General features: G+C 34.9%; 1 protein-coding gene across 1 annotated transcript in view; it reads left to right on the top strand.

Annotated features, from left to right (window-relative positions):
* Positions 1-17,211, top strand: part of RYR3 (ryanodine receptor 3) — a 253,870-nt gene that overhangs the window by 220,552 nt on the left and 16,107 nt on the right. The window contains exons 78-91 of the mRNA XM_082485921.1: positions 34-133; positions 377-456; positions 719-795; positions 2,414-2,487; positions 2,730-2,747; positions 3,241-3,321; positions 3,722-3,810; positions 4,215-4,343; positions 4,733-4,837; positions 5,959-6,040; positions 6,363-7,687; positions 11,482-11,540; positions 14,145-14,313; positions 14,973-15,059. Of these exons, the coding sequence (XP_082342047.1) occupies positions 34-133; positions 377-456; positions 719-795; positions 2,414-2,487; positions 2,730-2,747; positions 3,241-3,321; positions 3,722-3,810; positions 4,215-4,343; positions 4,733-4,837; positions 5,959-6,040; positions 6,363-7,687; positions 11,482-11,540; positions 14,145-14,313; positions 14,973-15,059 (2,475 nt within the window). The remainder of the gene's footprint in view (positions 1-33; positions 134-376; positions 457-718; positions 796-2,413; positions 2,488-2,729; positions 2,748-3,240; positions 3,322-3,721; positions 3,811-4,214; positions 4,344-4,732; positions 4,838-5,958; positions 6,041-6,362; positions 7,688-11,481; positions 11,541-14,144; positions 14,314-14,972; positions 15,060-17,211) is intronic.

Below are 17,211 nucleotides of genomic sequence, written 5' to 3'. Positions count from 1 at the left end.
ATATTCTGTTCTCATTTTTGTTCCCAAACCCAGGAGAAAGAAATGGAAAAACAGAGAACTCTCTATCAGCAAGCTCGCTTACACGATCGTGGAGCTGCCGAGATGGTCCTTCAGATGATTAGTGCAAGCAAAGGTAATGTTCTGTGAAGTATTAAAGTATACATGGAATAGATATCATAGCTATAATGCTATACATATATATAGCGTATTATGTCATTATACCTATGATATGTCTATTGTATACAACACGTATATGGTATATACTGAGGCAAAATAAATGTCAACTACAACTATACTAGGAAAAAGTTCCAGACTGCTTTTCTGATTGAATAGTTCATAACTGCAAGTTTTAACATCTGTACCCTTGCTTTGACAGGTCATACAGGACCCATGGTTGTTGAAACACTAAAACTTGGTATTGCTATCCTAAATGGTGGGAATTCCATAGTTCAACAGGTAACGCTTTTCTGACTACTGTTGAGTCTTGCTTGTATAAAGGAGGCAAGTAATTTTGAGAATTTTAGTGTTCTGTTGTTTTTTTTTTATTTTAGTGCATTTAATTTTAAGCTAAACAATGAAGAAGTCTCAGGGTATTTTTCATACAATAACAATGATGTTATTGCTTGCCAGTGATTTGCGTTTCAAATAGTAATTCAATAAGTTGTTAATTCATATAATTTTAATATAATTTTTTTCCCCAAAAACGTATACCCTCTAGAAAATGCTAGACTACCTAAAGGAGAAAAAGGATGCTGGATTTTTTCAAAGTCTCTCTGGCTTGATGCAGTCCTGCAGGTAAAAGCATAAATCATATTATTACAGTTTCAATTTTATTAAGGTTGGTGGCTTATTGTTCAGTGCAGATGGATTTGTTAGTTTTAAAATACGGGAGTCACAGATTGTAGAACTCTTCTGGGAAGTTTTTGTGAATCAGAGGAATAGTATGTTACTCTTCTGGAGTATCCTTCCAAAATACAGCACAGACCATATGTGCCTTTGAAGGCTTAGTTTGGAGAGGCAGAAAAGTAAAATGTAATGGCTCCTTTACTGGTCCCAGATCCCTCAAGTTTTCTGTCTGGGTGGTTCTAAGGATGGGGAAAATCCATTACTGAAGGAGAGACACGCCAGTGGAGCTTTACTAAGCTTTCAGTTTCTGTGCTTCTCTGACGAGTTATGCAATCTCGGTCTCTTTATCTGAATCCTGTGCATATGTATTGGGTTTGTGAGAAATGGCATGTGGCCAGTGAGACTGTAGTAGTCCATTCCCTTGATAAAACATAAGTCCGAATTCATTAAGGTAAATGAGTCCCATAAAGAAGGTGGAAAACTGTTGGTGTTTCTGATTACTCTTACAGTACACAACCTCCTTTTCTCAGCCTTTTAAAGCAACAGAAGGGAATTAAAAGTGGAGAAGCTATATGAAGACAGAAAAAAATGTGGAAGGAATGGTGACCTGCACTGCAGAAATTATTGCGGAGTACTTGCAGCCTAATTAAATAACATCTATCTTGTAGTTTTCCCATTTATGTAGAACAATCTAGCAAGGACTTGCTCAAACAGGACCTGCAGTGATGTTATTACCAATTGGATATGTGTATCATTCAGGACTTCATTAAAAAAGGGTTTGATAAAATGACTTGAACACTGGCAAGAGAATAAAAATGATGCTTTAAAAATGCTTTTGGTTTTAATGATGTTGGTAGGTAGTAGAATATGTGACTGTGTTGCTGTTTAACTGAAAAAAAAATCATAGAATTATATTTGGACTGTTTGCATTAAAGTATTCTGACTGAGTGGTGACAATAGTCATCATCTCCTATTCCAAGTGCTGGACTACGCCAAGTTAGCAAAAGAAAATGCAGATATCAGTGTATTTTGACCTTGGACGATATGGAATCTCTGATGTCTTTTGAATATGGAGTCTCTGATGTCTTTTGAATATGGAGTCAGAGATTCCATATGTCTTCTGAATAACATAATAATGCATAATATATACAGTAACAACACAATAGAAGTAATAGTGATAAATTAGTGAAAACAGTATTACTGAGAAATAACTGCAGTAATGTCCTTTTGGCAGGAAAGTTTAACTCAATATAAAGAGTAATATTTCGTCTTCCTTTTCCACTTTTCATTTATACATAAAACCATGAATGAAATTATTGGAAGTGAAGTTAGGTAAGTGGCAAGACCTGACCTGAGACTCATTTCTTTCCAGAAATGGACACTGAACCCTTATTTTCATCCCAAGCTCTTTTATTTAGTATTCACGTTAAATAAAATATGAGGCAATGCATGTCACAGTGGGTCAAGACTAGTTGTTGAAGGCCTCCAGAGATTTCCTAGAAGAAAATAATTTTCCATTGTGTACTACAGTACATTTTCCTGTTTGCTTTCTTTTTTTCAATATAAGTGTTCTTGACTTGAATGCGTTTGAGAGACAAAATAAAGCAGAAGGCCTGGGAATGGTTACTGAAGAAGGAACTCGTAAGTAGAATGAAATTGATTCCAGTAGTGCTTAAAAGATTATTTGTGCTTCCTTCTTTAACTAGAACTGTTATTTACTGTGGCTTGAGGTTTCTGTTGATAGACTTACTGTAAGTAATTCTAGGCTTTGAGTTCTGAATATGTTTTATATTTACAAAACCTTTAGAAATAATTTTTAAGAAAAACATTGTAACTTCCAATAATCTTATATTGTATTCTTGTTATTTTTCTTTGATCCACAGTCATCGTTCGTGAGCGTGGTATGTTTGGGTTTACAGTTTTTGATACTATTGTTGCAAAAATGTGTTGCAAATATAGAGAGAATTCTTTCATTGCATCTTCCCAGATATCTTTAGATTTAGCTTTATGGTCTGCAGCAGGTTGTGTGTTCAGCTTGAATAAATAGTTTGATGCTTATTAAAGAAGTGTCATTCATATTTAAGGCATGATTTTAGTTATGACTAACCATTTACTTACTAGATATAGATCCTGTTGCTTTCTCTTTTTTTCTTTATTTTCTTTTTTTTTTGGTTAACCATGGGTGCATTGGAGTGCTAAATATTTTGGCTTTGCTTTTTCTGTCTCAGCTTTTCTTTTTGTTATAATAAGTCTATTTCGTTTAAATTGCTTTAACACTTTTATAATTCTGTTTTTTATTAGAATTCCAGTTTTAAAGGTTGCTGTAAGATTATGTGTTCTGCATATTTAATCATAACTGTTGTCATATAATCATTGCATTTATATATTTTAAAGGTGAAAAAGTGTTGCAGCATGATGAATTTACTCGGGATCTATTTAGATTTTTACAACTGCTTTGTGAAGGGCATAACAATGGTAAGTGAACAGAATTAATTTTGGGGAAAAACGTGTGATGAATCTGTTCTTAAAAAGAGTTGAATAGTACTGATTCTAATGGGGTTTTGCCTCTAATTCATTTAGTTTTCTGAGGGGAAACTGGCATGTCAACAAATTGAATTGCGGAATTCAATTTGAATTTTTAAGTATTAATGTAATTTCAGTTTTTATGCCAATCATTAATAGTAAAGCCTATTGCAAGTCATGTGGATAACAATTCTTCAGTTCTATTTACATTGTAATCTACTGTAGTTCAATTTTCACCACTTCAGCATATGTACCCAAGAAAATATCTAAAAACAATGTATTCTCCATGAAAATAAAACTGGTTTTTTATTCCTATATTTACGAACCAAGTACAAATCGCTTCTTATTTCAGATTTTCAAAATTACCTACGTACTCAGATGGGCAACACCACAACAGTGAACATTATCATTAGTACAGTTGACTATCTCTTGCGTCTTCAGGTGAGGAAAAAACAGAAGAAAATGGAGCAAAACGTATTTGCCTTTCCTTCATTTCTATAAATTCACATTTTACTGGAAAAAAATGTGAAAATCCTCTCTGCAGGGATATCTAAAATAAAGAATTTTTATTTAATTTATTTCATCTCTTCTTTCCTTTTTGAAATAGATGATCTTTCAGATTTCTGTGTGAAACCAGATTTTTGTTAATTTATTTCATTGTTCACTTCTGCAGGGAGCATAGTTAGATAAAAATGCAAAAAGTTATTGTCATAAGAAATAGATTGACACAGAAATATTAAATTTAATCTGCTACCGATTCAACTTTTGGTGGTACAAATGCAGGCAGTAAATGCTGCATACAGAATCCAAAACTAGAAAATATAACATTGCTGCTTTTTTCTTAGGAATCAATCAGTGACTTCTATTGGTACTATTCTGGAAAGGATGTCATTGATGAATCAGGACAACGTAATTTCTCTAAAGCTTTGGCTGTCACCAAACAAATATTCAATTCCCTTACAGAATATATCCAGGTAAACAAAATGTTTTGCTCAAGGTATTAACAGTGAAGTTCTATGATTACATGGCCTAATAGTGTCTTATCATAAATTTGTAAATATTTTGGCTTTATTTTTCTTAGTTTTGATAAAGCTACATGGAATCGCTGGCACAGTGTAACACCAATGCTAAAACATGTGAATGGCTGCATATTTAACATGACACAATCTAGTATTTATGCACTAGATTCCAAGGAGACCTTGATAAGCCATCTTACGTGGCTTCATGGAATCCTGAAGTTTCTTTTTCTATTTTTCCCGGGAGAAAGCAAATTGTTTTATTTGTTTTGGTTTATGTTATTTTAAACAAATAAAAAATGTGCTTTTCTTGATTTTTTTTTTTCTTGATTTTTTTTTTATTTTAGGGCCCTTGCATAGGTAATCAACAGAGTCTGGCTCATAGCAGGCTGTGGGATGCAGTTGTTGGCTTTCTTCATGTCTTTGCCAATATGCAGATGAAACTTTCACAGGTATTTTCAGTAGTCAAGTAATCCTTCTTTGCATATGTGTATAAATTACAGTCAAGTGAATGTTGAAAGCTGTAAAGTAGTTATTATGCAGATACTCATTTGTTGTGCATGGGCCTGTTGTAATGTAGAGGTCCAAGACTGAATCTCAGGACTAGCATCTTCATATCACTCCTTTTAGCATTAATCATCACTGTGCACTCACCTTTCCTAATATCAAAATCACTGCTTCCAACTCAATTACACCTTTCTGAAAACAAAGGTGACAATTTGGTCCCTTCCTCCCCGTTTTCAAATTGGATGATCCATCAGAGCAGAAGCACCATTACAAGCATGGTTCCCATGCTACAGCTAAGTAGGGCAAGAGAAAAGCTGCAAAAGATTCAAAGAGGGGAGGGGATGTGACAGTCAACTTGTCCAGTTAATTCAGCACAGGCACTGCACAGAAGGGCAGCAGGCAGTGCAGATTTCACTGCAAGGCATTGTGGAGTCCCACCCCTCTTCACAGTTTCAGGCTTCTATGTTCTTTTGCGACTTCTGCTTAATGAATCCATACACTCAAACCACGAGGCACTGAATGCAACAGTGCAGAGAATAATTTCCTCTGCTACGCTCTGACTTACTAATAAGATTTCTTCCCACCCCACAGAAGTATATCAGGATTTTGAGGATACTTAAGAGGTTTTAGGTCCTTAATGTTAGTCACATATCCATGTTAGGCTTATGTTCTGTAGTTAAACTAAACAGTTCTAGTTCTGTTTGAGTGGTAATGCATTATGCCATTAAATATTCCCTGTGAAGTGAGAAAGGATGGATTCTTTCTGAGGTGAATACTGCCAGATCTGTGGCGTAACCAATATTGTGAGTTTGTTCTGTCCCTTATCTGCACTTCGGTACTCCTTAATGCTTTATTAAAGCTTATCTTTATGGTATTAATACCTCTGCTGTAGTAAGTTGCCCTCATATAGTATAAGAGTTCTGATAGTAATCATAATAAAATGACAATGAAATGTTGCTGAAGAATGTGAACTACATTTAGATGACCATACTGTTTTTTTCCAAATGTATTTAGTTTTCCACATAAATACAAAGGAAAAACAACCTCATAGTCCATTTTTTTGCAGGACTCTGCTCAGATTGAATTGCTTAAGGAACTGCTAGATCTCCTAAAGGATATGGTAGTGATGCTCTTGTCACTGCTTGAAGGTTAGACCTGTTTTTCTTTATGGTCAAATATGATTATCTCAGCTTCATATTGTAAAGTATGATAATTATGTTAATCTTTCTAAACTTTTTAAATTGCCTTTATGTGATGCCAGAAAAAAAAAAAAAACTATTTCATATTTATTTAACAATTATTCTGGAATATATATAGGCACGAAACAGAGGGCTGCTATGGAAAAGCATGCTGAAAGAAAAATGACAAAGATTTAAGAACATTTTTGTTCTGTTGTCAGCATTAATATGAAACATATGTATTTAAAATGTAGCGATGCCAAATAACTTCCTGTTTTAATACACTGCTTAGGTAACGTTGTAAATGGAACTATTGGAAAACAAATGGTGGACACGCTTGTAGAATCATCTAGCAATGTAGAAATGATTTTGAAGTTCTTTGACATGTTTCTCAAGTTAAAGGATCTGACTAACTCAGATGCTTTCAAAGAGCATGACCCAGATGGTAAAGGCATCATTTCAAAGAAAGAATTCCAGAAATCAATGGAGGCTCAAAAACAATACATACAGTCAGAGATTGAATTCCTGCTGTCCTGTGCAGAAGCTGATGAAAATGATATGTTTAACTATGTTGATTTTGTGGAAAGATTCCATGAACCAGCCAAAGACATTGGATTTAATGTAGCAGTATTGCTTACAAACCTTTCAGAACACATGCCTAATGATTCACGCCTTCAGAGCTTACTTGAACCTGCGGAAAGTGTTCTTAATTACTTTGAACCATACCTTGGCCGTATTGAAATAATGGGTGGAGCCAAGAAAATAGAAAGAGTTTACTTTGAAATCAGTGAATCCAGTAGAATGCAGTGGGAGAAGCCACAGGTGAAGGAATCCAAAAGGCAGTTCATATTCGATGTTGTAAATGAAGGTGGAGAGCAAGAAAAAATGGAACTCTTTGTGAATTTCTGTGAAGACACAATCTTTGAAATGCAGTTAGCATCCCAGATCTCTGAAACAGATTCATCTGAGAGGCCTGAGGAAGAGGAAGAGGAAGAGCCTTGTTATGTAGTGGATATTGGAGACGATGAGGAAGAAGAAAAGTCCCTGGAATCTGCTTCAGCTTTTGCAATGGCCTGTGTTGCAGTGAAGAAGAATGTTGCGAACTTTTTTAAAATGGTCACTGTGAAGAACCTAAGGAAACAATACAGGAAAGTTAGAAAGATGACAGTAAAAGAAATGGTGAAAGTGTTTTTCTCTTTTTTCTGGATCCTATTTGTAGGGATGTTCCAACTGTTCTTTACTATAGTGTGGGGAATTTTCCAGGTTCTTTGGAGCACTGTATTTGGAGGTGGCCTGGTTGAAGGAGCCAAAAACATTAAAGTTACTAAAATATTAGGGGACATGCCTGACCCAACGCAGTTTGGAATCCATGATGATGTTATGGAAGCCGAAAAATCTGACGGTGCTGAGCATGGCATCAGAGCTGAACTTGTGCAGTTTGTGAAAGGTGAAAAGGGAGAAACTGACATCATCTCAGACATTTTTGGTATTCATACAAAGAAAGAAAGTGGCTCAAAACATGGTCATGATGCTGGACTTGGAGATATTGCAGAAATCCTTGGTACTGATATCCAGTCATCTTTGGAAAACACAGTTCATAAGAAAAAAGGATTACAGGTATGTTAAAGAGATTTTGTATTATTTTGCAGAAAATAATAATAATAAAAATATATTACTGAATTTTCTCTGAGTAACTGAATTATTTGCCAGCTAATTGATTAATAAATATTATTGGTGAGAGCTTAATTTATAATCTATACTCTTTTAAAAACAAACAGGAGAGTTTACATGGCAGAAAAATTCAGGACAGGGTGTTTAGATTTCACTGCAGTAAATTGGTGTTATTATTCATTTGGACTTTTCTCAAAAATTGCTAGCAGCTTTCTAGGGACAGTTTTTGCTTTAAATGGTTTACAGTCTTGTTTATTCTGCATACCCCATTTTTTCCACAGTGTATTTCAATTACTTTTACAACCTAGTTTCTCCATATTAATGCCTTATCATCTTTCTTCTACGTGCTTTGCCAAGTACATAAAATAAAATATCTTTTTTCCTATTATTTGAAATAATTTTGCCTCAGTTTATTGTTACTTTAGTGTTTATCGTATAATCATTCTTTACTTTCATTCTGTTTTATGAACAATATATTTTGTTCCACTCTGCTGAGCTAAATATAATTTATCGTTCCATTTAAAAATGGATTGAACTAAATGTCAAAACCCAAATGCATTTGTCATATTTGGAATGCATTTTGTTTCACTCTACGGTTCAGATCTGTTTCTACTTGTTATTTGAATATATATTTCCTCTCATCATTAATCCACCTCTTTGATATGCTTTCCAAATATTTTCAAGATAAACCTCCATTGTACAACTTCTTAGTTCATTGTTTCCTCTTCATTTGTATGTTTTTCTCCAAGATTTGTTTATTGCCTAGATCAAGCTATATTTTTCCATTTATTTTTCTTATTTATTTATTAATTCATTTTTATGTGTTTACTTAAAAATTACAGTCTTTTAAATTCCTGTCTCATTTAGCACAAATGTAATGTGGTGGATCTTTAAAAATACTATTTTAACTTAAGGATCTTAGCAGGTCTGAGTAAATATTTTAGAATTTTCTTTGCTTTACTCTCAGATTTTTTTGTAACTATTGATAATAGTAATTTATGCAGATACTTTGAGTCATTAATGTGAAGTCAGCTATGCAATTCATCCAGCTTTTACTTTTAATATGGTACCTAGTGAAACTTACCAAAATAATGCTTACATTAATTCTGCGTTACAGAAGTAGCTGTTCACACTGTGAATATGAATGGCTCAAATAATACAGCTAGAGCACTGGATATAGCTATTAAGTAGCGTTCAAAGAAGAAACAGCAATGTAAGAATCAAAAATTCCCTTCAGGAAGTCACTATGTCTTTCTTAATTATTTACAATAATAAAACTTGCACAAATGGATGGAAACAGAAATTCACCTCTATATACAGGAAAAGAAATAGTGTAGTGATAAGGTCCATGACATTACTGTATAGCCAAAGAAACTGCAATAATCTATGAAATTGTATATCATGAAGATTGTTAGGACTTAGCTTTTACTGGGAAGTTTTACAGGAATCTGTGCTGGGAGCCATGCGGGTTCACAAATAAGAAGTGAGTAACAAGCTAACAATGTTTGCTGATAAATCTGTTATTCTTGGCAGTAAAATCATGAGCTAACTGCAAAGTTGCCTTAAAATAGGAGAAGAGAATCAGTGAATTGATGTATATGGAAGGAAAAATAGTCTTTTTACATGTAAAATGTTGGATTTTGAGCTCATTTTTGCTGGTTGGGTATGAAATCTTGGGAAATACAATAGAGTTGTACAGAAGTATCAGTTCAATGAAAACGTCAACACAGATCAAAAAAAGCAAACTGAAATTCTGAGTTGTTGAGAAAGGAATAGAGAGAGGAAAACCCCAAAATATTACTATGCTCCATGAACCCAAAATATATCTGTGTCTTGAAGACCAGGTTCCCCCATTTCAAAAAGAACATGGTAAACCTGCAAAAGGTTCAACGAAGGTCAAAAAGTTATCAAAACTTGATATGAAACAAATCTTGTATATGGAAATAAGTAGGTTAAGGCTCTTCAGCCCGGAAAGGAGACCACTGAGAGAGCATGTGATAAGAGGAATGGAGGGGATGGATAGGGATTTATTCATTCTTCCTCCACCCTACCCCTTAGAAGAACTAGGTGTCATCAAATGATCTCTGAATTACCCTCCACCAGCTTGAGATCTTAGGAGAAACTCTTTGTGGAGGAGTTACACATCCTTCCATCATGTGTACTAGATGAGGTTCCACAGATAATAGCTGAGATAAACAAGGCAAGATCGATTTAGTGAATTCTTTCATAAATTCTTTCACTACTTATATGTGAGGGATACACATCCAGATGAGTAGTGGGGGAAAAGTTTAGATACAAGAAGGACATTGAGGTGCTGGAGCGCGTCCAGAGAAGGGCAACAATGCTGGTGAGGGGTCTGGAGAACAAGTCTTTTGAGGAGCGGCTGAGGGAACTGGGGTTGTTTAGCCTGGAGAAAAGGAGGCTGAGGGGTAACCTCATCGCTCTCTACAAGTACCTGAAAGGAGGTTGTGGTGAGGTGAGTGTTGGTTTCTTCTCCCAAGTAACAGGCAATAGCACAAGAGGAAATGGCCTCAAGCTGTGTCAACAGAGGTTTAGATTGGACATTAGGAAAGATTTCTTCACTAAAAGGGTTGTCGAGCACTGGAACAGGCTGCCCAGGGGGCTGATTGAATCACCATCCCTGGAAGTATTTAAAAGACACGTAGATGTGGTGCTGAGGGACATGGTTTAGTGGTAACTTGGCAGTGCTAAGTTAACACTTGGACTGAATGATCTTAAAGGTCTCTTCCAACCAAAAAAAAAAAAAATCTATGATTCTATGTGTTAACCAGAAATGTAGAGAATACACCAATAGACGATTGGTGTCTAAGCACTTTGAGAGAATACAGCATAGGGTAAAGAGTTAAGATAGGTTTTTGCAAAATGAATGGTAACAAATTTAGGCACTTTAGATTCCTTTTTGAATCTAGGACTTCAGAGCCTGCATCTCTTTGATTTCCAGTGAAGCTTAGGTACTCAAACTGCATTTGAAATGAGTTCACTTTGGTCTTGCAACACCGAGCCTAAAGGTGTTTGAAATCCAGGTCCCAGCTTCTTTGCTGCAGTTAGCCATCTGTAAAATTTTATATTGGTTTTTCCTTATCTCAAGGGAATGTTGTTAACACATACTTAGATGGTTGTGAGGTGTGCCAGTAGAGGATTAACAAACTAGCAACCCACCTAAGATAAACAAGTTGAAGAAAACGTTGCTAAAGTAAAAGTTGTTTAAATATTTGTCTGTTTTCAATTGCATCAGTTGATCTTGACAAAGTAATTGGGTTTTGTAATATCTGATAATTGCAGTTCTTTTTCAGATTTTTGATGCTATCATTGATGTATTCCTCATTTCATACTTGGAATGAGGCATTTCCACCTAATCAGTAACTGCACTGAGTCTTTGTGAGTGACTTTTGTATTAGGGTATGATCTGGATGTAGTTACCTTCATCCTCAACTGGTCACATAATCTGTCTGATAACCATGTCTAATTAAGTTGTTCAGTCAACTGGGCTAGTTACAGTATTGATAACACTATACTGAAAAAGACTGTCAGAAGAATTCCTGCAGTTTTCACTGTTAAATTCTAGTCTGAGCTGTTTCTTTTTAAAAATGTAATACTTTAAAAGTGCAAAGTGGTATAAAAAATACAGTGTGGTAATTATTTATTTATTAGTATTTAACTAAAGTTACCAAAATTTTATTTGAATGGATCTATTTTGACAGTTAAAATACTTTTTGCAGATATCTGAAATTGCAAAAGAAGCTGAAAGAGAAAGAAAAGCAGAAGCTGAGAAGGCCGAGTAAGTTATTTTTACACAGTTCCTGTTTAATTCCTTGCCACTTCCTAATGCTAGATAATTTGGCCGGAAAAAATCTAAGCAATGCTCAGTATTCCAAGCCCTTTATGTACACTTCATCTCTTCAGTATTCTGAAAAGCAGCACAGTCCCTAAGAGGTGGCAGACTATCTCAGTGGGCAACAAAATGGTAATCTGATTTTTGTGGCCCTTGACAATCCTGCATACATACATCTGTGGCCATTGGCTTTTTAAAACTTCCCATAACTGCCTTTTAAAATGAGGACCAGTCTTGAAAAAAACTCTGCAACTTGGCATTACTGCTATTTACAGTTTCCCTACCACCCACTATGATTTTCAGGCAACGATAGTTGATCATTGAAACACAAGATTTTACTAACCCAACAACTTTTATTATTGCTGTTCTATCTGTTCGCAAGTTGTGAACCTGGCAGCAGATACATACCTTTGTCCAGTCATCCTGCATATGACTGCCTTATAAAAAACTTGTAAAATGCTTGCCTTGCTTTAACGGCATCCTACTTCTAAGGGGCATGCTGTCTTTCTAGACCTGTAGACACACGCCAAAGATCTCCTAGAGATTCTTACATATTCAAAAGCTATACATCATTTTTTTTTTTTGCTTTGTTTTCTAGTTTGTTTCATGTTTAAAATGTTTACTTCAGCCTCATTTATCTTTCTACTCTTATCTGCCAAAGTTAATTTTTTCAAGTGTGTCATTGAGATCGGTATTTTAGGACCAGATATCTTTGTATAACTTGTCTAAAAAGTATCCTTTTTTTTTTCCTCTGTGTGTATATATATGTTTATATGTGTGTATGTATGCATACATATATATGTATGCGTATATACATATATATATGCATGTCTTATATGGACAAGTATGCGTACACATACATATGTTCAAACATGTGTGCATTTAAATGCAGGTTTTGGTTTGGTTTTTTTTTTCTGTTACCTCATTAAAGTAAGCCATCCACACTATCTATGATGTTTTTCATATTTTTGGGTATTGGATATGGATATTTTCATTTCCGATCTGTTACTTCCAGGCTATGTCTGACATACTTCTTCAATTAAAAAGTCCCCTCCTTACATTTTATTGTCACAGAATTGTTTTGGTAGGATTTGTCACTCTCTTCAGTCCCCGCAGGGATGTTAAGCATATTATTTTCATTGTTTAGAACACTTATGGTAATTAAAAAGTGCACTTAAACTCTTGTATGTTTTTTTTGTTACGATGTATCCAAACAACTCGTTGATGAGTGTTAGTATGAAGATAGTAACTTCAAAATAAGCCGTTTCAGAAACTTGTTTTCTTTAGACCATGTTACAATGTACAACAGTGTTAAGTTGGCTAACATTTAGATTGGTCAAATGCCCCCTTTAAAAGTTTTGTTAAATCATATCACTGCTGGGCTTTTTTCTTTGTTGACTGATTTTGGTCTCCCGATTTAGACACTAGTAGTATATTCACTGGTGCTTCAGTGAAGAAATTTATAATTATCTAGGAATTCGCACAATATCTTCTGTGCCACTCATTTTCTTATTTTAGGCTTTTTCACCTCTCTTTTTCCAGAAACGTAATCTCTTTCTACCTCTGTTATTTTGTTGGACTTATTGTCCCTATTCCCTGTTGTCTTCTCTTGTCTTAATTCTCCTCTCAAGTACTTTCACAGTTTATTCAAATTGCCTTCAGCTTAAAAATCTGAGTTTAAATGGCTTACATTTCTGAGGCTGCAACAGGGACATTTTTGGTAGACAATAAACACATTCTTAGAGACCCATCATATGATTCCTACTGCAGTAATAGTGTGATAAAGTGAACCACATATTTATGCCTAAAACTTTCAACCACCTCAATGCCTCAACATTCTTTTACGTATATGCAAATTCAGCTTTTTTTTTTAGTTTAGTAACTAGAGTCCCTTATTGCTACATACAGTCTTGATACTTAATTTTCATAAAGGCAGTTCACTGGTGCAGGAGGAATGATTGTCACCTCCTACATATTTGTAAGGTTCAACCCTCTGAAGCAAACTTCATTGTTATTGCCCATTCATCCTGTTTTTAATGTCACTTCCAACATAACCATTCTATGATCTCTGAAACAACAGTGGTTGCCTTGACTGAAATGAATTCATTTTATGATACTGTGATTCAATTATGATACCGTGTAATAAATCCCCAAAGCTTTATTTCTCTTCTTCAGGCCCAGGCTCAAGAAAGTACACGTGAACTCTTAAAATTTTTATGTTTCTTGTATTGAGTATGTATGTACATCAGTGGTTCTGGCAAATATTGTCCACTTCACACTTGGTGCAGTAACTTCTGCCTGGTTTTTGTCTTTTTACCCTTTTGATCTCCCTTCAACAACTCTATTCTTGCATATCATTTGAAACTAAGGTCACTTTTTTTACTCTGCGTTTATTGTCTACCTCAAGTCTTTTACATACAATCATTTTTCTTCCAGTGTCAAAGCTGACTTTCAAAGCCAAACTTTCTAAATTAGAATTCCTTCTAAATGAAGGAATTTTCGATACAGAAGATTGGCTAGGTATTTTTGTTTAGATAACTTTTCTTCTAGCATGGAAGATGGTGAGAAACAAGATAAAGCAAAGGAAGTACAATCTGAGCAGCTAGAAGAGGGAAAAATTAAGAAAAAGAAGCGAAGGCATGGACAAAAAATTGAGAAACCAGAGGCTGTTATGGCTAACTTCTTCAAAGCTTTGGAAATTTATCAAACAAAAATGCTTGTAAGTTTTTCTTAAATTCTTTTAATCATTGAATTTTTATTTATGCAATACAGAATACTTGTTTGATATTGAAGGAAGAAATGTCATCATAAAAGGAATATTGGCATGAGTTTTCAAATGACTGGCTGTATTCGCTCTTCTGTGATTTTTGTAATACTTCATACATTTATATATATAAAGTGTTTGTGTGTGTGTAATTTCTCCTATCTTGGTCTAACAAGACAGACTAACCTTTTGAGCTTCTTTATAGGAGCTCCCTATTTTCCATAATCTAACTTCTAGAGTCTGTAATTCTATTTTCTATAAGATTTTTCTTGTTCTTAAACGCATCAAATGTTGAATTCTCTGAAACCTTCTCACGTAGTTTATTCAAGTATTCTAGCATTTATTTTCCAGACTTCCTTCTAGAAAGTTTTCCGTAATATTCTATTTCAGTCTTCCCTGTTGCAATTTTAAGGCCATTATTTTTAATCCTGTTTCCCATGAAATGGGAGGATAGGCTGCCAAGAAATGCCGTTGCTCGTCGTAACTGGTGTGTGAAGGCAATACAATTATGTAGTTATGTTCTTAGAAACCTTGCTGTCTACTTATCTTATCTTGATATTAGCTACAGGCCACAGCTAATTTGTTGTTTTGTTTTTTTTTTTTTTTATTTTCAGCACTGCTTAGCAAGAAATTTTTATAACTTAAGGTTTCTTGCTCTATTTGTTGCATTTGCCATCAACTTTATTCTTCTATTTTACAAGGTAAGATTATACATTGTTCTTTAAATGGGTTTTTTTGTTGCTTCCAGAGGAATATTTAATGATTTCAAGACTTGTTTAATTAAAGCCATTATTACAAGCTCTTCAAATGTGAACTCAAGCATTTAGTACTTAAAATAATATTTTAAATTTTGTAACTAAAATTTATGATATTAAAGCTATTCTGTTTTTATTTCACTCAAGCTGAATGAAAACAGATTTATTTCATTAATCATTTATAGTTGAGCTTGTGTTTCTAGGCATTTTTTCATTACTCCCATAAGTCTGTTAGTGTTTGGATTGTTAATCTTGCAAGGAAAATTTGAAATCTGACTAAAATATCTCAAATGTCAAAAGTGTTGCATTTTTTTCTCTCATTTGTTTTAAAGATACTGAGAGACTTCAGTTCACCTGATTATTCTCGGGTGAGAATAATCAGGTGAACTGAAGGGATACGGTTAATTTTCTTTCTAGTGGTTGCTGTGTTTCAGACTATGTATGAAAGGAATGTCAATAATGCATGTTGTTTGAGTTGTTGCTAGGTGATGTCTATACTCGTCAAGGTCTTTTTTCAGCTTCCCATAGAAGCTGAGAAGGAGCATAGACAGAACAATGGAATTGCCAATGGAATGTTCTGTAGCATAGATGTTATGTTGGTTTATATAAATGCGGGTTGGCCAGGGGGCGGGAATCTGCAATCACTGCCCAGGAGGAGCTGGGCAATCAATTCACCGGGTGATGAGAGTGACTTGTGTTGTATTACTTTTTATCTTGCATATTCTTTTACCATTATTATGATTCTTATTTTCCTTTCTGTTATTGTTATATAAAATTGTCTTTATCTCAACCTACAAGTTTTTCTCCCTTTCCTTTCCCCTCCTTTTCTCTCTCTTCTGTCTACCCTTCTGGGAGGGAAGGAGGAAAAACTGCGCAAGCGGCTGCATGGTCCTAGCTGCCGGCTGGTGTTAAACCACACATACCTGAATCTAATGAGTTGTTTCAGGTTCTGGTGTGTAACCCAGTGATGCAAAGTAGAACACTTTCAGCAGCCTTCAGTAATTATTTTTTTCCTGAATCTTCACAACCTCTATCCATGAAAAGGAGTAGAATTCACTGAAGAGAACTTCCATCCATAAAAGCCTTATTTTTTTCCCCTTCCTTACAAATTTGAAGTCCATAAGAAAAGTCCTCATTTATCTTTATCCTGAAATCCAGTCCTTTTGGTTTTCCCGTTCTAGATATAGGGTGCAAGTTGCAATAAGCTGATGAATCTTGTGTTTTCCAATATTACATTTTCTAGTTCTGTTGTTTACAACCAAAAGCTTAAGCAGCTGGCTGAACACTCAGTCTAGAAGTAACCGAATCCTGATCTCAAATATCTTGAAAAGCAACTCCTACAACAGTTATAGTCTCAGAGATGGGGCAGTTAAATGTGCAAAAGGGTCTTGAAAACTGGGTAGAATGTATGTGCACCATTCCAGGAGAAAGACCATCAGGGCTATTTAAGGTTTGCTTCTTGCCTCTCTCTTTCCATCCCAGATGGTTAGAGAAGATGGACTTCAAAGCAGACATCTGCTTTTGTCTACGCCAGTCCTTTTCACCCCATTCTTCTGCTTTTCATTGGGTCTTGTGGGTCAGCCAACAACCCATGCTATTGCAGAGCAGGGGCAAAAGGTTTTGTTTATGAGTACAAGTCTATCTGTCATAGATAGGAAAGGATCTGTGGGAGCCAAACAGGACTGAACAGCACTTCAGCTTGCAGATAAAGCTGTCAAAAGAAGGGCTCTTAGGGCTTTTATTTTAAAGGCCATGTTTTTAAAGTCACTGGAATAATTTGGGGCAGTATGTCAGCTTTATGGCTTTGGGGTATTTATGAAATACAGATTAAATACTGTATTCATTTGTAAGCTCTAAACTAAGTCACGAAATAATTTATGGACAATGTACAAGTTGATAACATGAGAACTTTGTTTCTTTTGAGACTCAGCAACAACGAAGATTACAAAACAAACCCTAAATTCAGTCATATTAGATAATCCTGTCATTGCTTGGTTCTTCCAAGGAAACATTTTTGCATAACTTTTTCATTGCTTGTTTTGCCTTTGTTACGGCACTGTTAGTGGAGAGATTTGTAAACTGTCATATGCCTGTAGTT

The sequence above is a fragment of the Vanellus vanellus genome (genome assembly GCF_965231255.1).
Source record: "Vanellus vanellus genome assembly, chromosome: 6".
NCBI lineage: Eukaryota > Metazoa > Chordata > Aves > Charadriiformes > Charadriidae > Vanellus > Vanellus vanellus.
Note: the sequence above shows the minus strand (reverse complement) of the source record. Positions and strands in the feature narration are given on the sequence as shown.